The 23131-nt window shown below is 36.3% G+C and overlaps 1 protein-coding gene across 11 annotated transcripts in view; it reads right to left on the bottom strand.

Moving 5' to 3' along the window:
* The window catches only part of NFIA (nuclear factor I A), a 331321-nt gene that overhangs the window by 40043 nt on the left and 268147 nt on the right, over positions 1-23131 (bottom strand). For 8 of the 11 annotated variants that reach the window (XM_088154524.1, XM_088154526.1, XM_088154518.1 and 5 more), the window contains 2 exons: positions 8946-9124; positions 2372-2537 (listed from right to left, as the gene is read on the bottom strand). In XM_088154524.1, coding sequence (XP_088010650.1) covers positions 2372-2537; positions 8946-9124 — 345 coding nt within the window. The remainder of the gene's footprint in view (positions 1-2371; positions 2538-8945; positions 9125-23131) is intronic. The other 3 variants (XM_088154519.1, XM_088154528.1, XM_088154522.1) reach the window with 1 other exon arrangement.

The raw sequence follows: 23131 nt of genomic DNA on the forward strand, positions 1-23131 counted from the left end.
TTATATATTTGCCCTTCCAAACTGGGTTTCATATGTATCACAAAAGGTGAAAAAGCCTTTATTCTGCACAAATAATATCTGAAACGTAACTGACATTATCTCCAGTTGCGTGGTCCCAAATAATGTAGCTGGGGACTAGTAATGTTTTAGAGATGTTACGTATTAGAGCTGACAACACCAAAACCAGAAATTCTAATTCAATATACCAAAACATGTAACTTGTGACTAGTTTTTCATTTTCTATGGCACAAAGGGTAGTCTTAAAATTTCTTGCTCTTCTGAAATAATTATTACTCTCAAAGAAATATGGTCAACAAAGCAGAATCCCAGGCAGCATTCATCTAATATAGCATGCATTTTCGTCTTTACAAAGAGGAAGACATGTATGATACAAACAGGTCTGCTATTCTTATATAATTGGTGATAATAATCTTCTTCAGATGCTGTACTAAGATGCAAACAAGAACCTGACAGAACAAATCTGAAAGATAACCCTCCAAAGCCAGCCAATTCAACTGCTCACCTTACTTTAATATAGTCCTCCCACAAGATTCATCATACCATTCATTTTTTCAAATAATAATTTACCACCCATTTGTGATTATGGGAAGCTCCCATCTGCAGCTTTCAGGAGGCTAACTGTGAAACTGCCTACACTCTTGTTTCAGATTCCATAGCTATATAAGTTATAAATCCCTGGGAAGATTAACAAATCCAGCAATCAGGACATTTCAGTTTTATTTAATCTAGTTTAAATCAAAGCTTCAGGCCCACAGCAGATGTGGCCTATGTTTTGAAATACACTTGATGAAATCTAAAAGAATTGAAGGGGAGACAGTTAAGAATACAAGTTGTTGTGTTTCAGGCCAGGAGAAGAAGAAATAAGGGATGTGAAAAATTTGGGCAACAGAATGTATGTTTTCTTCATGCACTGCCTTGATCAGTACTTTTATTTTACCTTTATCCATCAGAGTGAATAACACCATTCTTTTTTAGTACAGTATTTAGAATTTAGAAAGCATTTCATTGCATTGTCTTATTTCAACCAAATGATCTGTCATGCACAAGTAAGGTAAAGTGATGTGCTGAATCTACAAACTACCAACATTAGCAGTAGTGATAGTAAAGACTGATAAGCCTTTACATCTAGTTATCATTTCATTAATAGTCTTGGAATAAAGTGACTTTTACCTTTTAAATTATCAAGACATGTACTTAATTCAATCAGTGCTCTTTAAGCTTTCCTTTTATTAGCATGTTTTTTACCTCTTTCAGAGAAGAAAAAGAAGTAGTTTTGTGAAAAATGTGAAATATTTTTATTCCTACATATGGCTCTAAACAGATTAGAGCATCAGTGCAATGTGGATGTGAAAGACTTAGGCTTTCAAAACAAGACTGCAGTTCATGTCTTTTCTCAGGTGTTAATTAATTGGCTTTACACTACTGAAAATGGCTTCTTTGCAATGAGCTAGAAACAGGAATATTACTGGAGACCCAAAGAACAACCAAATCACTATAGCAGCTTGTCTGTGGAGTCATCACATTCCTTTTCTACAGCAAGGTAAGACTAGGTGGGCCCCAAAAATGAGATCTTAGAATTTTTGTTCAGAAGTCTTTGGTTGTTGCTGGTGTTTTTTAAGATGCTTCAAGACTAGTTTTAAATTAATGAAAAATTCTCTTTATATTTTTCCACCTTTTGCAATACTGTTGAAATTGCGTATTACTGGTTTCATCCCTTTCTACAGCCTGATGATATGCATTCAGTGTCAATGGGATTTTCATCCTCTTGTGGCTGTCGAAGTCAAAATAAAGACCACAAATTTCCAAGAGATTTCCTCTCCCTTTTGGAAACTGCAAAGCATTATGCCAATGTGACCATCAGATCAGAGATGCATTCTGAGCGCAGCAGAATCAAAGATGTGTAGCTTTCAAAAAGTGCCTCCTAAAATGCACAGCTTTAGGAGAAAAAAAGTTGTATACCAAAGTGTGTTTATCAGGGAAGGATCAGTATAAAATATTAGAAAAATTGGGCATGAGAAGTTCGTGCATTTTTGAAAATTATAAAACAATGACGAATTTTGACAAGGAAGAATTTTTATACACTTCTAATTGAAGGCTTGTGATACTAATAAGAACCAGACATGTATATTATATCGCTTGCAACTTTTCTCCCCCTCAAAAAAGTTGCTATTTTGCAGAAATCTTCCACTGTTTATTGCAAGGTATTTTTTTTCAGTAAATCATCTGTTGATGCACTTAATGACATGAATGTTTTTATTTCATCTAGAATTCACTTTACAGATCTATAAAAAACATAAATCTGTTTCAAACCCATGTCAGCCTCTTGTTTCCTCCTTCTGGCTGTACTTACTCGGTGATGTAGGAGAGGCGGCACCTCCTTCTGTCGACGTGGTTGGAGGCTTTGTGTCTGGCACTGGAAGAGGCACAGGCCTAGCCATTGGGGGAGGAGGTGGTGGTGGCAACATTGGGGTTGGAAGGAATGGATTGTGCACCTTGCCTTGGCTGCTACCATTGGGCTGTCAAATACAGAAGAAAAACAAACCATTAGTTGCCTTTGGAAACAAATGGCCAGGATAAACACACACGGCATAAACCTAATGTGGCTAAAGGTTTAAATGCAAAAGAAAAACTCAAGCCAACCAAAAACTGGCTTGTCCACAACTGTATTAGAAATTATTACAGAAGAATGCATACATCCAGTTTATATTAAAGAATACCTAAGAGAACACTTTATATTGTTTTTCACATAGTTTGTATTTAATGGACAAGAGCTAGACCTCAAAGTAGATGCAACAGCACTTAAACAAAGTTCTATAATCTGAACATAACACATGGTGATTCTCTGATTCAGCTTCCACATCCAACCCATTCGATGAATGGTCAATATAGAAGTCTTTTAGAACCCTAAGGGTACAACTTGTTTGCAGTAAAGCAACTTCTCCAGGTCATGTTATATCAATGCTTTAGATTTGCTGGAATCTTGGATTTGCCTCTAAGAGCTGAAACAGGCATCTTACAGAGTATTTAAATGCACTGAATTAAATCACTTAGGCCAGAATCTTCAAACCGAGTTCAAGATTCAGTTGTGGAACTTTCAACATTTAGAATGTTTGTGGTAAAGATACAATCTGAATGACCAACAAAAATCATCCAAGTAGTAGGTGTTTTGAAAAGGAGGTAAATTTCAATATTTATTTACTTTTAAATAATATCTTATGATTGATTTTCAAAAGAGCTATACAACTCATAGGTCTAATCTTTTTATATGTCTGCTAGATACTACTCTCTATTTTGTTTTTAATATTTAATACCAAGGGTTGGTACAAATATTAAATTGTTTAGGGTGTATCATCTGCCATGATACTGAACAGATCATGATTTAGTAATAATCAAATATTAGTAACAATGTTAGCAATATTCCTCCACAGTATTTTGGCAGTAAAGAACACGTAAAGAATTAAAGGTTTTTTTAAATCCACATGGTAATAACATTTTTGTTCAGAAATTCATCCAGGGTTTCATACTGACAACACTTTTATTATATGCATTTAATTTATATAAGACTGCTTACTGACTTGAGGAATACATTGGTATTGTAACATTTGGAAATAGTAATTATAAGTAATCTGTTCAGTCAACTTTAAGGTATTAGTCCCTAAACAACTTCTATATCCAGCAGTACACAAGACCACATTTAATTACTGAATCCAGGGGATAAAATGACTTTTTAATATTGATAAACAGAAGACAGTCATCTGATATAAAAATAACTTTAGGAATGCAGTGTTACTGATCCTTATAAATTTTATATTCAAGATGGAAGAACTTTGCTAGTTATATCCCCCTATTCCAAGTACACTGGATTCCTTTAGTGTAAGTGTAAAGGAACTGTTACACTTTACAGATTTTTCAACCAATATGGGCAGTTAGGTTAAAAAGTATTATATAATTCAATTGAACAAATACACCGTTATGAAAAACTACTTGGAATCTGAAATAAGTAAGCTTGTTCTTTCATCATAGTTTGAGTTGTTGATATATCTGTATATATCACTTCATATAATTAGGTTTCCTCTTTGAGCAAACCTATGAATTATTCTAACTGTATTTGTATTTATGATAGTATATGCTTTGGGATAAGCTATGCAAATTGTTATAAGGTATGCAAACAATATCTTCTTAAGAAATTATGGAATACAACTGGTAGCTATTTTTCTTCTATACTTTGTGGTTCTATGGATCCAACTCTAAAGTTTGGATCTAAAACACTAACACCCATGTATTTTTTATTAGATATAGATTAAAAAATTGGGTGCTAAAAGCAAGCACAATTATGCTATCAGAAATGTAATGAGTAAAAATAACTATGGCCATAATTATTCTTCACTTGTACTCTACTGTAAGACAACCAAATATTATTTTAGATAAGGTTGTACAGAGAGTTAGTCATTTCTCCATACAAATGGAATGTTATTTCAGTAACCTGAAGATAATTATTAAGTTTGATTTAACAACAACCTGAGATAATTCAACCAAAATCTTGGAATACTGTTTAATTTTTCAGAGATAAGGGAAAAAAGATAACAGCTCCTAGGAATAACAAACCATAAGAAACAGTACTTTTATCTTCCTGAGTTCAAGTGCTGGTCAAGTAAATCTAGAAAGCCATTTTTTTAAAAAAAAAAAAATTAAGTAAATGTGGCTGATTTGAAACAGCTGTTTTTTATTCATCTTTCTAAAGAAATAATTAATAAAAATTATTAGTGCTCTATATTTTTGGTTAACCTTGGAAATGCTGGAATCAGATCATAGGAAACTAAATAATTCTCTTTTGGGGTCATGTCGAGTGACACTCTTTCTGAACATGAACGTGAAGTTCAAATAACATATTACATATTGTATGGAAAGCAAGGTTAGGGCCGTTAAATAACTGATCAAATCAATTTACCTATTGCTATCTATTATTGAATAATGATCAGATATTCTATAAAGCTGGGAATTGCTGTGTATAAGCAATAATTACAACATGGCGCATAATAATAATGCAAATACTAGCAAAAGAGCATCGTCTGATGCCAATGAAAAGATGTTAGGATCAGAGAGGAAAAAGAGAGAAAGTATACTCATAGACATACAGGGGTGTCTATGGGGGAGAGCAAAAAAGTCAAGATGGCAATCACAATTGTGTGATTGAAGCCTCGCTCCTTCTGTATTTAAGCCAATGTTGCATGAATGTACAAAGGGTGGGGCTTCAATTGCAACTGCCATCTTGACTATTTTAACATACACCCCCCCCCCCGCCATGGATGCTACTGTATGCATATATATCGATCAGTGTTTCTCAGCCTCAGCAACTTTTAAGATGTGTGGAGTTCAATTTCCAGAAATTCTGGCTGGTGAATTCTGGGAACTGAAGTCCACATATTTTAAAGTTGCTGAGGTTGAGAAACACTGATATACATGCACCCTCCCATATATACACATATACTAATTCAGGAAGTGGTACTTACTGCTCTGCAACAGAGAAGCTTCCTGGCCTCTTCCACTGCCCCTACTCAACTGAGCCATAAACTGAGCCTTTTCTACTGGACATGTGCTGTAATTGCTAGCACTTCTGAAATGGGCTTGAGAAATCAGTATTCCTAACAGAATCAAAAAGCAGTACAAATGCATTCACCATAGTGCTAGACCTTGTACATCTTGTGCTGTGAGCAAGAAAAGTTTGATTTACATATAAGGGGAAGAAATAGTGAACTGAAGATGGCCCTGCTAAAAGCGGAGCCAATGACCACGGCAGAATGAAGAGCCAGTGAGTAAAAAGGCTCTTCGAAATTCCTCTCTGGAGAAGGAGATGAGATCACCCACACAGTTGCTCCTCGTGAGGAGACCATAGGACAGCAGTATCCAATGGTTTTGGGAGACGAGGGAATAGCGATCTTGCTCAAACCATGGTTGGTGCCTTTAAGGACACTGGGTTTGCATACTTCCTTTTCTAATCACTTTTGGAAATTGCTTGTTAACTCTTTTAAGTTGTTAGGAAGCTTTGGATCAACAGGTTTTACAGCACTGGCTGACTTTCCTTCAATCGTTAACAAAAGAAGTTTTAAATACAAGTTTAAGGACTTAAATTTTTTTTATTTTGGAATAAAGAGCAAAACAGTGATTAAAACTTTGATTTTAGACAATTATAAATGGACTAAGGGTCCAGATGAATTTGAAATAAGATTCAAATAAGAATCCTTCCCATGGGAAAATGCTTTTGTTTTGAATTCTCGGGGAAAAAAAACATGATAGGATGAGACTTTGAAGGTTGGACAGGGAACCAGAAGGAATTAAAGATTACAATTAAAGGAGAAAAACATTTATCTTTCACTTACTGATACAGAATGAAGCAAAATATTTTAATATTGGATATTTTTGAACAGTGGACCCAGAAGTTAATTTTAAAAGTGTCTGCCTCTATAGATAGACTGTGTTTAAAAAACGTTATGAAAGAGGAACAAGTTTTACTTGACAAGATTGAGACTGATCTGAAAGTGGATTTAAAAATGACAGGCTACAAGAATGATATGGAAAAAAAATGCTACACTGGACATATAAAAGAAACTGGCTGATGTCTTAATAATTAAAAAGGAAATACAAATAACAAACCAAGAGAGTGACCTGGATAATTTTCCTATTTACAAAATAGGATTGTTAAAGCTTTGAAGAATTTTGTGAGAAGGGACAAAGAAAAAAATGAAAAGAAATCAAGTACTAGGACATTATTTAAAGGGACTAAAGATTAAGATTGTTAAAAGTAAAAGGAAGGAATATAAAGTTGATTTATCTGATCAAGGTTAAAATAGATACGTTGTTATCTCTGATAACCCTTACTGGACTTTTACTGATCAGGATTAAAACAACGAGGCTTTAAGGATTTGTTTACAGATGAGAGATGGGATATGGGAAGAAGAGATCATTTGTTGTATTTTAAGAGAAGGTGGTAAGTTACTAAAGTTGTTTATACTTGTTGTGATAAAGGGGGAAGTCATTTCTTTATATATTTCTTTTCTTTTCCTTTTCTTTACTATATTCTTATTTTTCTTTTTTTTCTTTTTTTTTTCTGCACTTTTTTCTTTTCTTTTTTTAGTTTGTATTAGTTTTTATTTTTGTAATTGTAATTTGGTAATTACAACTGTAATTAAAATTACTATTAAGAAAGAAAGAGCTTTTTCTCATGTACTTTTTCCCCCTTGATGTGATCACCAAGCGGAGAACTGACAGTTTTTGCATTCCTTCATTTAACTGTAATTAAAATTCCACTGAACTGCTAAACTGGGTATGGGCTCAAATACTATGTAGTGTATTGGTTCCACAATTCCCTCTCTGGGGCTTCTGCCACTGCAATTCATGTCCTCAAATGTTCTGGAACTGGATCATGCAGACTCAGTGAGAATATTAATAGGAATCATTCTTTGTGCTGTCTTTCTAGAATGATTTAACTTTGAACAGCACACCAATCAGCTGCCTGGCTGGGCTGGAGAAGAAGAAATGTGTGAGCAGAGATATTCACATACACGCAGACTACCCACTGTGATTGTAGCTATAGTAATACCATGTTTCCCATACATCTTTGTGTGTTGCAAATCAGGGAGGCAATAGAGAACATATGTGGGTAGTTGTGGAGATGGTCATCTCCAGCCCACAATGTATAGAGACCTTGGAACCAAAAATGTTGCCTGTCCTGTCCTAGAACATGTTTAAATTTATCTATGTTTATTAAAGTAAACTAAGTTCATAAACCACAATTAATATTAACCACTGATTTAATTCAGTGATAGATGAAACTAACTATAATTTCTTCAGGCTGAAAGCAATGCTAAACTGTGGTCATCAGAATTGATGGTGAATACTCCTGATTTCTCCTGCATGGCACAGGAGGAGGAAGAACACCACTGAGTTCACTGCTGAAGCTAATCAGCAGCATAGTAGTATGGTCAGAATAAGGTCAGAATAAGGCCAGAGCATTTTATAAACCTTTTGGTAGTTTTTCTGAAATTTTCTAGATCCTGACAGCAATTTTTATAACTAGTATAGTTTGGTCTGTTGTTAATCTATTAATAAAATAATGTTTTGTGTATTTAAGATGTATTTGATAATATGCAACCAATATTTGACAAGTCAACTGCCAAGTTTTCCACTTTCCAAATAACTAGTAAAATTTACCCGGGAAGGAATAATAGTAAGTTTTGGGTTTTCAAGGCTTACACAGACCTCAGAATGCTTTTATACTTTGCTGTGTGTGCCTCCTTCACAATGTAGCCATGGGAGCTCATTCAGAGTAGGATAACTAGACGTTATTTGTGACAGTACACATGGTAGACTTGTATGAAATACTTTTGTGACACTGTCTAGTGGGCATGTAGGTCAATATGAACCAGTAGTTTGTTTATCAGCTTTGATCCCATTATAAAATGTTAGTACCTAATCTTAGGCATTGTGGACTATAGTGGAATTACCACTAATATTGTCTTTAATGCATTCTTACTTGACCCAACTTTATACAAATTCTATCTGGTGGGTCTTAAAAATATCCTTGCAAGGTGACTCACAACATTATATATGACATATGATTGTGCTGGAAAATTACCGTTGCACTAATCACTTACATGAGACTGTAGCACATATCATAACTGGCAAAAGTTGATTATATTGTAGCATGTAGAAGTATAAATTATGGGCCCAAGGTAGCCAAATAAGGACAACTTAAATTATGTTAATTCCAATCATAATCAACATGAATGAAACATATTTAACTTGGGCTGGTTTATGCCCCCTAAAACAGAGTGTTTTTCTTATGTGTACAAATCTGTTCACATCATTCCATGGTTATCTGTCATAGAAACAAAACTTCTGAAAAAAAGTAGAAACAGCTTCCTTACATTTAGGAACCCCACCTGTCCAGCCTGCTGACCAGCGTCGGGGCAGACAAGTTGGACAAACTCTTTCAGAGTCTCCTGAGGATGATAGCGAATTGCTGGGTGTGAGAAGTATGGCCCAGGCTGTTGAATAATGGGTGATGTTGGAAAATGAAGAGTCGATGGTGTTGCATGTGGACTTGCTATAAGAAAGAAAACAAAATACATTATAAGAACAGATTTTTGGAATTTGACAAAAACAATCCTGATTTAGTGCTTTTTGTATTACTTTATTATGTATCCTTTAAAACAAGTCTTCTCAAATGTATACCTAAAATATAGAGGTGATGTTCTCTGTGCTGATCTTCATAATATGTCAGGTCATACTAAATTCTACATCACTTCAAGTATAAAGGCAGAGTGTAAATATAGCCAGATTTTAAAATGTCTCTTCTGCATTTTTAGTGGTCATCATTTATAAAGGAATCAGCAGTCCTTGGTAAAAGTGACGACTATTCATTACCTTAAGAGCCTTTCTAATGAATCCAGCAATAAAAAATGTATCTGGGAGATTACAGTTGATTTAATTGACATTCTGCATAATTCTGGTTTGCACACAGGGAGCAGTTTTACTTTGAGCTATAAATGGGCAATAACATAACAATGATGCTCTTGCAGCTTTGTTTATGTCACTTTTTCAGTTTAGCAGCAGAATATTATTTTTAAGTAATTTGCTTTCACGTACCCCAACATTTGCATTTTATTTTTTATAAGTGAGAAATGAATAAACATATCCCCAGGTCACTTTTAGGAATACTGGTTCAAGGAGGGTAAAATGCATTCATATGCTGAGAAGTCACAAATTGACTGCAACACAAAAAGCAGCCCATGAGTTATCTTGGATCGCTCCAAGGCAAGAACAGGACAGCCAAGGTGCTGTGATGTCATTTATGAATTGGGAAGAAATAATTGAATATTCTTAAAGTCCCAGCAGTGCAATTTAATGGCTTAATACTATGGCCATATGAAATAAGGAAGGTGTCCTCAGGGTCGAACCAGCCTCTCCCTCTGAGAGACTTCAATTCTGAGGTGACCCATGCCTGGGGATGAATAGCAACTGGAAAATGAGGTCCCCTCTGCAACCACCCCTTTGCTATAAACCAGTTTCTCACTTCCCATCAGATCTCTAGGGAGCCAGGAGACGATTGAAGGGGTCTAACTACAGAAAGGGAAACCAAACAAAAACTTAGGGAGTCTGTAGCTCAGCCAATCTGAAGCAGTTGCTAGAAGGCAATTGGTCAATTCCAGGATCTAAACAAAAATCAACTTTATTAAAGGTGCCAAAATTAGGTAAGGTTCCATACAAACAACACAAAGGTAAAAAGGAGATAAAATACTAAAAAAGCAACACAAAACCGTAACACAATTCTAACTACAGCCAAACAACCCTTCAACTTTCAAACAAGTTACCTAAATATTTACAAAAAGACCACTCCAAGTGTCAGTAGCTAGTCTGTCCAAGACAAGACTACATTTTTTCAGCACCACTAATATTGTGGTTTGAATACTTGGCAAATGTAATATATTCAAAATGAAAGCAATACCTTAATAAAGGTGACTGAATCCTACATAATAAATTCTCATTTGTTGCACTATAAGCTGAGGTCTTTGAATTTTGCTGATTTACTTCATTTTAGCACACTGCATCACACAAGCCTATTACATTTGTACAAAATAGCTCCTCTGATTTATTTCCATCAAAATATACAGTCATCCTCTCTCAGCCAGCTCTATTAAACTTTTATGGCTATCTATGTCCATGCACTGCACTTGTAAACCACAAAGAACAATAAAAGTTATGAAAGTTATTGTGCATTCAAAGGAATGTACTGCATTAGGCTTGAAGTGTGCTGAATATTCAGGAGAAACTAATGTACAGACAACCTAGCAGTGAACAGCAAAGGTTGAATGAATCAAATTAAGAGATAAAAATATATTATTTGTGTTTCACTGACATTATAAGAGAAGTAGAATGAAATTCCTATAAAGATCAAATTTCTTGTCCTGAATTCTACACTAGCTTGTATAGGTGATAGTGAGTAGGGTACTGATGCAAAGTAGGAGGGGCCATGTTATGCACATGGGGGGAGCCAAAGTTTTCTGTTTTTGTTTAGATTCAGGAAAGGCTTTTCTAATGTGTATTAAATCTCTCATTACAATTATGTGTTTGCCTCCTTAAAATGGCAAGTACAGTGGTACCTCGGGTCATGAACGCTTCTGTTCACGACCAATTCGGGTCACGAACAGCTCCGTTCACAAAATTTTGCTTCCGTTCACGAACGCCGGATCGGGTGATGAACAGGATCCGCAGCCATTTTCCTTCCCGTGACATGTGGTCGTGGCTTCCTGTAGGGAGGGGGACTCTCCCTCCAAGCAATAACTGCCTCCCCACCCTCCACGCCAGAAGTCGCCTCAAGCAAGGTTAGCGTTCTCTCTCTTCATACTGTGTGTCATATTTTTGTGGTTTTAAAAAAAAAAATATGGTTCAGAAACGATTAACCGTAATTACATTGAACCTTATGGGAAAATTTGATTTGGGTCGCGACCAATTCAGGTCACGACCAGAGTCGCGGAACGAATTAAGTTCGTGAACCGAGGTACCACTGTAACTGTACTTTTAACTTTTAGCAAGTAATTACAGTCAATGGCAGTTCTAGGGGCTACCCCCCCCCAAAAATATTGATGATGCATGTGGCCCTAGAGCCACATTTTAAGACAAAGTTCTACAGTCTTCTGTTAAGATAGCCCAATTCAATTTACATATTTCATTTTAAACAACACCTGATGCTCAGATCTATTTTGTATAAACCTCCTTATTCTGAACTATGTAACTTCTTCCTCCCCACGACTGATTATGTGCCATCGTGTCAGTGTCGATTCTTAGTGACCATATAGATAGATTTTCTCTAGAACGACCTGTCCCCAACATGTTCCTTCAGGTCTTCCAACAGTGCACTCATTGCCATTGTAAGTGAGTCCATCCACCTTGCTGCTGCTAATATGTTTTGAAGTATGATAATTTGAGCCTGATCGTTTGTACCTGGGTTAATTTGCTTGATGATCTGTTTGTTTTCTTGGCTATCCATGGTATTCTCAGGAGTTTTCTCCAACACCAGAGTTCAAAAATAACAATACTCTTTCTATCCTACTTCTTCAAAGTCCATTTCATCTCCGTAACTATATACAAATACTCTGCACCACAAATCACCACAAAATTACCAGTATAATATTTAAAGGGGTCATTGTGTTGTAACTCATGTTCTGGGAACATCCATTTCCCCTTTCTGAGGCTGGGACAATGATTGTTCAGTTTCCTGTCTTGGAGACTGGGGAAGAAAACAAAAATCCCAGAAAAAGCTGGAGAAATGCACACATCCCTCCTTGCCACTCCCCTGTTGGGCTGCAGAGTGCAGGGATTGGGGTATGCTAGAGTGCTTTGACCAGAGCCTTATACTGAAGAAAAGAACCTGAAACTTACGAAAGAATAAAAATATATGCTAGAACAAATCCAAAGTGAATCTGTACATTAACACTTCAAAATAACCTTCAAGTTGCTCTAGGCCTATTTAATTCTTACCAGACTGAACGTAAAATAGAGAACATGAAACAAGTTTACTATTTTCTTTTTCTTCTTTCCAATGTTTTTCTCATGTCATGTTCTGCATAACAGAAGTCCCCGAGTTAGCACAACCTGTCTACGTTTCTATGGCAGGTTTGATGCCATATTTTATTTAGTAACAATGATAAAAGGTTTAGTTTAAACTCTAGGCTTTGAAGAGCCACCAAAGACAATGGATAGCTCCTCCCTCCCTCCCATACACATATTTACCATATGGGACCTACAAATCATTTGCCAAAATAGAAAATAATACAGTTTAAATTATATTTTTCAAAATTTCATAACATACTCTCCTTTGATCCAGTAACAACTACTTGAATTAAAATAACTATATATTGCTGCTAACTAATAGTGATGCTTGCTTGTCCCCATCATCTTGCAACCTATGAAGTGAGTAGCTGTTCAGGAAGTGATGTTCACAAGAAAGCTATCACCAATTCAAAGATTTATAAAACTTCCTTACCTGCTCTAGATGTCTAGATGACCATTGTTTCAATCTGACCTGGAACAATGATCCATCCTATGACTAAAAATAATGTTTTTAAGATAATTTACTGAGATCAGCATTACCCAACTTGGGATCTTCCAGAATTTGTCCCAGAATTTCCAACAAGCAATGGGCCAACGACTATGCTAGGTAGGAGTTCTCATAATTTTAATTGCCCTACATCTGGAAGGCAGCAAGTTAGGAAAGGCTGCTTACCTCTCAATAAAGTGTCTTTAAGCACTTTAGATATTTAAATCTCTCTTTGCTTGAGTTTTACAATCACAGTGCTGATCTGTACTACAACATGTTATTGCATGACAGAAAGTAGGAATGTTAAACTTGGTGTGCTGGAAGGTAAAATCCCCAGCACATCAAGTGCCCAAGGAATTACACCCAGAATTTTGAACCAAGTATTGTTAACTTCAATGAGAACTGATACATGGTTCAGTTACTCATCCTCAAGGTACTAGTTGTTTATAGCTTCCTTGCTGAAATTTCTTCACTGAAACCAATTGTGGCCCCACAATAATCTACAGGACTGGGCATCTCAATTCAACTGATTGAATTCCCTTTCCCACAAACAGCTGTTTGTCCAGCAAACTTTCACATAGAAAAAGAGCACTGCTTTACTAGTCTGTCAGCCCATACCATAATTTTTTCCCCTTCAGGCTGTGGGCCTTATAATGACTTCTGCAGCATGCTGAAGGCACCATTATAAAAGAGGCAGATGTGAGCTGTGGGTAGTGGGTGAAGTCAGAATTAAAAAATATAACTCTTGTAGTGAAGCCAGGTCAAAAATGTAACTCTTCTCAGAAAATCATACCACAGTAAATAATATTTAATAATATGTAAGTGAAACAGACACTTGGTGTCATAGTATGGCGGGAAAAACTGTTGCCAAATTTTAGTTGCAATTGCAGCAGTGGCCCCAAGAGTTTTCAGAACATTGCAGTAGCTCTATGGAGCCAATGACTTGTGGGTAGCCTACTCCTGGTTCTTTTAACTAAGTTTTCTTTTCCACTGTATAAAAATAACAACTACTTGTCCACATGTTGCTTTGTCTCTTTAACTGCACTGCTTATTTAAAATGTTAGGAAGAAAACTGTGAAGTCATCAGTAAGTCAGCTATTTTGGCTTTCTTGGAGCATAATTTCTTAGCCTGCAAAATTGCTTAATAATCTGGGGGCAGCTTATGTATACTGGAATAAGATTTAGGGCCCAAAGGACAATGAAGTTTAAACACCCTAAGATGTTCTTGGTAATGCTAGAACAGGAAGAAGATAGTCCCTTGTTATTAAGGTCATCTTAGAACAGCTGATGGCTAAAATGGAAACCTAGTTGCTTACCTCAAAACCTAATTAGATAAGATATCACACATTCATTTATCTGCCTACAGAGAATAAGTCTCTTTCAATTTGAGCTTGGCTCCTGGTAAGTTTATAGGCATTTCATACAGTTATCCTGGCAACAGTAAAAAAAAAAAAAAAAAGGATTTCATGTTGGCCCTTCTTCCAAGTTGGTTTTTCAGTTCCCCAATCTAACCTACAGCCCTGCTGCTCCCTGAATAGCTCCCATTAGTCCTAATCAGGTACCAGCCCTGGTTAGCTTCTAAACCTGGGTAAGATCAGCCAGGTGCTGCCACCTGTTGAGACAGGAACAGATTTTTTAGGAACCAAGACAATGTTCTATTGGCATTCTTTTTTAAAGAACCAAGAGCCCTTGTTACAATTAAGAAAGCTGTTGTTAAAAAGTACTTAAGGGAACACTGAAATTAATTCCCTTTGATACTTCTCTTTCAGTTTTTGAGATGCTTCAGCCCACTGTGATCTGAAACTTCTCTTCTAACATTATAGCAATGCAAAAGCCAATTCACATTATGCAAGATACATCCCACTCTTTATTCCCCCAAAGTACTTGTTTTCAGAAATGATTGTATTAGAGTATTAATTGGCTAAGCCACCATGCTGGCTGATGTCAAATGCTTTCAAATGCTATGCAACAGCTGTGTTGATCAGGCATAAGAAGAGAGACTTTTTAATAAGGAATGCTGGCAAAAGGTCAAGTTTTTTGAAGAAAATTTGAACTATATATAATGCAACTGAAGAGGTAGGGAACAGAAGTCTGAATAAATAGCTTTAAAAACTTTGGTGGCAATCCAGCTCTTAAAATCAATGGGAAATATTCCACCCTTAGTTAAACTTGAAACTATAGTCAACTAACAATAAAAATCTATGAACAAAGCTGTAAAAACTGTTTAGTACTTTAATCTTATTCAAATGGAACTGTTTAAATAAAACATTCACATCTGTTTTAGCAATTCCAAAAAGCCAACCTTAGAATTTCCGTTCATTGAACGTAATTTCTCATACATTGAACTCAGATGAAGAGATAATGTAAATAAAAGATTTAGAATTTATCTTATAGGAAGGCTGCTTTTCCTTCCTGTGTATGTTTTCATATACAGATGTGCACATACAAATGTGTCGCATACACACATTTAAGGGGAGGCGGGGAGGAAATGCTAGAATTGATTTCAGCTGAAAATGATAAGCCTAAACTGACAAGCTGAGAAAATTGGACATTGCAAAAAATGTTTGTTTTGGTTCTCTCTACATTTCTTTTCCTTTGAGAAGTCCATAATCGTGGGAAAGCTAGAAGGAAAAAGATGATGATGATGAGTTGCAAGGTAGGTGGACTTGATTACACTGGCAATGAGTTGGAAGACATGAAGAGTCAGGTTGGGGATAGATCATACAGAATAAGATCTATCTTTGTTGCTAAGAGCAGACATCAGCTTAACAGCACAAAATAAAAATCAAACCCTCTTCTTTCAGGGGGATGTGCATGCCCTGAGTCAGGGTGCTCTGGGATTGCCCCTGATATTGATATTAGATATTTTAACCCCCTTGGTATATATGATGTATTCCTACCTCAACATGATAGTTACATTGCTTTTGTTAATTGGTCTAGAACCTTCTTTTGTCTTGTTTTAATGTTTTCCATACATTGTATATGACCCAGAGTCACTTTGACAATTGAGGCGGCTTATAAAAGGATTATGTGCTATCAAGTTGGCGTCAACTCTTAGCAACCACAGAGATACATCTTCTCCAGGAAGGCCTGTCCCCAACCTGGTCTTTCAGGTATTCCAACATTGCTCCCATTGCCATTGTAATTGAGTCCACCCACCTTACTGAGTATATGTGAAAACTTACATGTGTTTTAAAGTATGATCATTTGAATCTGGTAATTTTTACCTCAAGTGAGAACTCTGGATTGATTTGTTCAATGATTCATTCATTTTCTTGTATATTCGTGGTGTTCTCAGGAGCCTTCTCCAACACCAAAGTTCAAAAATGCAAATACTTTTTCTGTCCTGCTTCTTCAAAGTCCAACTTGACATCTCTGTTGTACAGAATTTTAGTATACTCCTTCCATCATTTTTTAATTTTCTTTGAATTGGTCACTATATGGTCCATTGGTGTCCTTTAACATATCAGTTTGAAGTTGGAATCTCCTTCTGGGTTTAGAGATCTTTTGAAAGGTTTTTGTTGTTTTTCCATGTCTGGTTCTATCTTTGATGTCTTTACAGATCTTGTTGTAATACAGCTTCTTGTCTCTTTTCACAGCTGTCTGGAATTCTTTGTTAAGTTCCTTCCTGAGATCTTTGTCTTTCTTGGCTTTGGCTTCTCTTCTCTTCTTGACAATTTCCACAGTTTGTTGACATCCAATTTGCTTTCTTTTGTTTCTTGATCTTTGGCTGTCTCTTTTCACATTCACCCTTAACAACTTCTCTAAATACATTCCACAGTTCCTCTGGTTCCCTATCAGTGAGGTGCAGGACTTCAAAGCTAGTTCTGATGTTCTCCTTAAAAATCATGGAAGATCCAAGATCATATCATGGAAATTTGGAACTTGCACATGAGCAGTTTGTCATCTGTTACAGTCAGTCCCTGGCCGTGTCTTTGCTGTAATAACTGAGCAGTTCCACCTCCTTCTATTGATAATATAGTCAATTTGATTTCTGTATACTCTATCTGGTGATGTACATGTATTCAAGAGTCATTTTGGTTGTTAGCAAGGAAGAAATAACTGGATTGCAGAAACTGAAAGTTGTTGTTCTGCTTCATTTCAGTCTCTTGGCTATGAGTGCCTTGATATTTCCAATTTTGGGATTCTTGTCTCCAACCACAAACAGCATATCCTGCTTGCATGTTCTGTTGATTTCAAACTGAACTTGATCATAAAAGTCTTCAACCTCCTCTTCTGCATCAGTGATTGGAGCATTAACTTGGATAATTGTCATATTAAAGGGTTGTCCATGAAACCTAATTTATATTATTTGGTGACTGATTATACTGTGGCCCAGTACTCTTCACACTATATTCTTCCTAACTATGCAAGCAACGCTGTTCCTTGTTTTTCACATCCTGAGTAGTGTGATTTTCTGACTGAAGCTGTCCAATTCTACTCCATCTCAATTCTCTGATGCCTGAGGTCTGCACGTGTGGATTCATTTCATCTTTCACTGTGTTGAGTTTTTCTATGTTCCACTTCCCCACTATAATTTTGTCTTTGCAGGTTCAGATTTTCTTTTCCTGCATAGCAACATCAGCTAGCTGTCTTGAAGGCTTTAATCTAGCCACATCATAAACACCATTTATGTGTTTATAGATAGTACCCTGAAAGGTCTTCAACTCCTCTTCAATAGCATGTTAACCGAAATCCAATCTGAGGGGCCCATCATTAGGCACTATATCATTAATCATTTTATATTTTCTATCCATGTGGCTTTCCAGGATGGTTTATCATTGCCTTCTCCTGCACAGTATGAAAGAATGCCTTTGCTGTTTTCACTAAAGTGGTAATATGCCTTGAGCATCCTCCTACGTTAGTTCTGCTCAGTGTAGGTGCCTGCTTACTTTAGCTGGGAGGACCTTTGGACCTCGGGTGATTCTGTTGGAAGTATATATCCTTGGCATACACTCATGGTGTTCTTCACTCATCCTTTCCAGGAACAACCCCCCACCGCAATGAAGCAGCACAGCAGGGTTTGTGGGATTATAAATGGATTAAATCAATAATTAAATATATAAACTTCCTAAATCCAGGGTCAACTTCCTTTTGGGTAAATATGGTGTATGTATAAAAGGGCAGGGTTACAGTTATTTAAGGAATGATGCAACTGTACAGAATAAAACATAGATCGGTTGGGGTGGTTAACTGAGAGACCACCAGAGAATTAGCTACATATTACTTGAATTTCATAACAGAAGAAACGAAGGATATAAATGGAAAAAGAAGTGTGAAGCAGGGTTAAAAGTGTTACACTAGGAGCACAGAGACTCAGGTTTAACTACCCTGTCAGCCAGAAAACTCCCTGATAATGTGGATCTAGTCACCACTACCCAAGCCTCCCTTGCAGAATTCTTGAGTGGCTAAAATGAGAAGAGAAAGAATCATACATTATATGTTGTGCCGAAAATGTTCTGCTACTCAGGCGAAATCAGTGGATACTTGGCAACCCCTTGAGCAAGAAAACAAGCCGTTTTTAGAACAATTATAATGGATTAAATTATTTGACTCATGAGATAAGTACACTTTTTACTTGGAATATTAGGCCTGGCATTCACATTTTAAAAAGGAAATAGAGTTTTATTTTGATTTCTGAGCCATGTTGCATACATAATTTGATAAAAAGTAAGATTATTCCCATAATTAAATGCAGATGGTAACTTCTGAAGTAGAAATAGAAATCCTGGTTTATTTTTTGTAGGCAATGATATAATTCTGCTTTGATACTAAAAATGGCATCTTAATGGAATTGATGAGTCTGAATGATATATTACTGTTATGTTATTAGGAGTCTACTTTCCCAATTTAAATATCAGTGTTTCTCTTCCTTTGCATTCTGGACATGGTAAGCTGACACTACATAAACACTGTTAAAACTGTAGTTGCATGGTATAGTAATTCATTTAATTTAATGTGATTTATGGTTCTGTCAATATGAGAAGTTAAAAATCCTGAGCTCTGATGCTTAAACATGGGTTCTGGATTGAAACATTATGATGTACCTTGGTGGGTAGATCTCTGAAGAGGATAGAGAAATTAGCGTAAAAGGAAATTGAGTATGAAGCACTAGAGTTTATTACCCTGTTTGATGTTGATGGGCATATCAAACAAAAGCCGTGAAAATGAATATGCCATCAGAGAACAAGCTAATACTGTAGTCTAGGAGGGGTAATTTTTGTTACTGTTCCAGAAATACACAAAATCTTATGAATGTGTTCAAATGCCTCTCCTGCTCTGTCTTGATTCAGTCTTATTTTTATAGTACGCTGAATCAAACTTTGAGTCTAGGTTCCCTTTGTTAATCATCCCCATTCTTCTCTCTGACACTTTTCCCTCTAGGCATTTTTGCCTCTTGAAGAGATTAAATGGCCACATCATCTTGTTGCTCTATCATGTCCTCAGTGGAACAACATATTAACACAATTCCTTACTGGAAAGGCCTCTCTAGAAGTTGGTAGCAGGAATGATAAATTAACTCAGCATGGTGTCCCACACATCCATCTTTGTGCAAATTATTAGCGTAATAGAGCTTTTAGTTATGCATTTATCTAGAATTATTGAATGGTTGCACATAATGAAGCTGAACAATGAGGATCCTTTACGAGGTAATCTCAGTGGGTGGCTTCATAGTTAATTTAGACTAGTAGTCCTTTAAACTGTTTGCTTACATACAGATTAACTAAATAAGTTACTCCTTTAAATATTTCCTATGTCACAGGGCAACTCCTTAAAATCCAATAAAGGTAACATTTTAATTACACGCTTCTTGAATTTTGTTTAGTTCCAGTTTTAATTATCTGCAACCCTCTTGCTAACACGAGTGGCATCCAAAAGCAAGAAAGTGCCAGTTTAAATAGGAACCCTAAATATCTAGTCAGGTTACTTTAATGAATGAATTGTCCAGCAGCTTTCAGAGTATCTAGTTAATGTGTCTTTCACTGTTCATGCCTAAAATCCAGTAGAAAGCAAAGCTTCTAACTACTTTCCTGTGACTTAACGATGAGATGAGAAGTTTTAAAGTCCTACAGTGCCCTGGAATGATGATGCTTCTAGAACAGCATTCTGGGGCATTAAGAGATATTAAGTTAAAACAATAAGTTATGGCACAACATTAAGTTATGCTAATCTGTTAATTGTTATTTAAGACATTCAAATAGGGTTAAGACCTGAAAATTGCAACCTCAGACAGAGACTTGTTCAGTTCCACCACAAATGAACCCACAAGTCATCTTTCTGCTATGCTGGTTTGGTGTGGTTGACAGCATTAGAGGGAGGTGCAGATGCAGAACAGTAGTTAACATAACATTCAGAAACTGTTAGCCCAGTAATTCAGGGGACAGAGAAGTTGTTTCCTCCATGTGCATTGATTTGATTCATTAATTTATTAATTTTTGCCTTTTTCCCAAGAAACCCAAGGTAATTTGCTGGCTCCTCATTTTAATCCTGTGGGGAAGAGTAGGCTGACCCCCTACTAGTGTTAATGGAATGGAAACAAGACTTCAGCAGTGTAAGGGTTAACATTCTGAAGAATAATCTCACCCCAGGAAAAACTTGAGTACAGCTTTTATTTGGATATTGACAAACATAAAAAAGAAAGTCCCAATTTTCACTCAATTCACAACCAGCGGAAAACAGGAAAATCTAGAGTCACTTTACACAAGTCTCTATTTGAAAAAAAATGGAATATTTGCATCATGTCTCATCTACTATGGGTAAGCCAATTCTAACCTATATAAACGCATCTGACATTTGTAACTAACCAAATGTATAGTCTTTTACTGATGAGTTCCTTGAGATGCCATGAATATTGAGAGCAGGAGGAGGTTAGATGTCTCCATGCAGCTCTCTGTAGCAGAAGTGTTGGGTGGACCCTTTACCTTGCTACTTTTTTAAAGAACCACAGCTTTACAGCTGTTTAATTCATACCTCTCTGTGCAGCAAAATCCTCTTATGAAAGCATATTTATCTATCTGATGTTTACCAAAGAAGATTGTTTTAAAAATGAAGGATAGGTTAAACATTCTGAAAATATTAGACAATTTCCTCAAGACTTAAGTTCTTACAAAGTTAATGTCAAGTTAAACCCCATTTCAATTTTCAGAATTATTGTCCTTATGCAAACTGCAGCTTCTATTACCCTATTATAGGTGATAGTTACATAATTTATTATTAATTACTGTTATGCATCAGTATATAAAATGCTTTATGAAGTAAGAGAAAGAGGTCTCTGCCCCAGAGGGATTGCAATCTGAATATCAACAGTTTGACAGGAAATAAAAGCGCTAAGAGAAAAAAGGAAGATACAGGCTAGAGCAGTGTTTCTCAACCTTGGCAACATTATGTGTGGACTTTCAACTCCCAGAATTCCCCAGCCAGCATGCTGGCTGGGGAATTCTGGGAGTTGAAGTCCACACATCATAAAGTTGCCAAAGTTGAGAAACACTGAACTAGAGTAATAAGGATAAAAAAGAATAGAGTCAGTTGAGTTACAAGTGTTTTGTTTCAACTGGTATTTTTCAGCTGCCTACTAAGTATCCACGGATTTGGGACTTTTCAAGATGAGAGGAAGCATTTGAAGTTGTAGGGTTTTTTACAACCTGGTTGGCATGTGGAAAGTTTGTCCATTCAAAAATGGCTGTGATGGTGGCAATCACAGAAAAATAGCCATTTGCCAAAAAGCGAATGAACAATGTTCAGAGCCATACATGTATACACACATGGACGCACACACTGCAAATGCACACATCAGTCTAATGTGACATGGACACAAAAAACATACCACAGCACACCAGATCCATAAACTAGAAAGCACCCACAGAACACAAAAAATGCAATGATACAGTTCTTGCAAAACAGCCTCTTTACTCATTAATTCTCTCTTTTGGCTCCCACAGGTTTTCTCTTCCATTCCTAGATTATCTTTTGTCTTTTTTTATTGGTACAATATATTTTCAATACCCTTTTTATTTCTTAAGGAGATCTATGGGTAAAATTAATATGGTGCCAGAGGCATTGCTGGAAATAAAGATTATGCTGGAGTTGCTATTTTCTTTGCAGCATGCTATATTCCCACTTGTAGATTACAAGGATTTTTTTCCAAAAATTGAGAAGTCATATGGAGCAGAATGAGGAACATATAGTAGGTGTCAAGATTCTTGGCTTCTTAATTTCATTGCAGTGTCTCTTGCATTAAGATTTGCCTAGCTGAATGTTCTGCAGACAGGTGAAAGGCATAGACCTCCAAATGTGTAGCGTAAAAGGTTATGTAGAACTAATTTCTTTATTATTAAAGAGTGTTCTTGAAGAAACGTACTGTCCACCCACTAGATTTCCTCTTTGCCCACAAGTGATGCTTTTTTGTTTTTCTTTTCTCAGCTCTCCAAACAGCTGCATCATATTTGATCAGAAATTATATAATTTGGGCATCTGCAGGACTATCTCTGCAGATGTCACAGATACCCCTTTGCATAAATTTGCTCTGCACAGAAAATAGCTGTTCAGCCAAGAGATAGTCTGTGTTTTGTGTATTGCTTATTCCATCCTACTGTCTTTTCTCTGCCTGGAGTTCTTATCTGCTCATGTTGAATAGTAATCATTGGGCTCTTGATCATTCAAGTCAAACTATCACTCCAAATTCAATTTATGGCCAAAATACAAATGCTGGAATGGAATTCATGATGGTTGAAACCTCAACTTGAATTTAAGGAACTCAACTTACCTGACAACATTTTGAGACAGTAACATGAGCTGGTTGGTATCATATTGTAGGCAGCCTAAACCACATACTGCACTAGTCAGCATGTGGAAAAAGAAATTCACCCCCCCCACCCCCACTAGCAGAAGAGGACTCTAATGGAGCCACCTAAAATCTGATTAGAAGAGTCAAAGATGCAAAAACATAAATCTTATCTTGGTTAAAATTTCTGTTCAAGGTTTCACCTTATTCTTGTTTAACAATGACCCTTGCCT

This window comes from Python bivittatus, unplaced genomic scaffold, assembly GCF_059951505.1.
Source record: "Python bivittatus isolate LINGU-HERP-01145 unplaced genomic scaffold, Pbiv_v1 ctg000700_np1212, whole genome shotgun sequence".
Classification (NCBI taxonomy): domain Eukaryota; kingdom Metazoa; phylum Chordata; class Lepidosauria; order Squamata; family Pythonidae; genus Python; species Python bivittatus.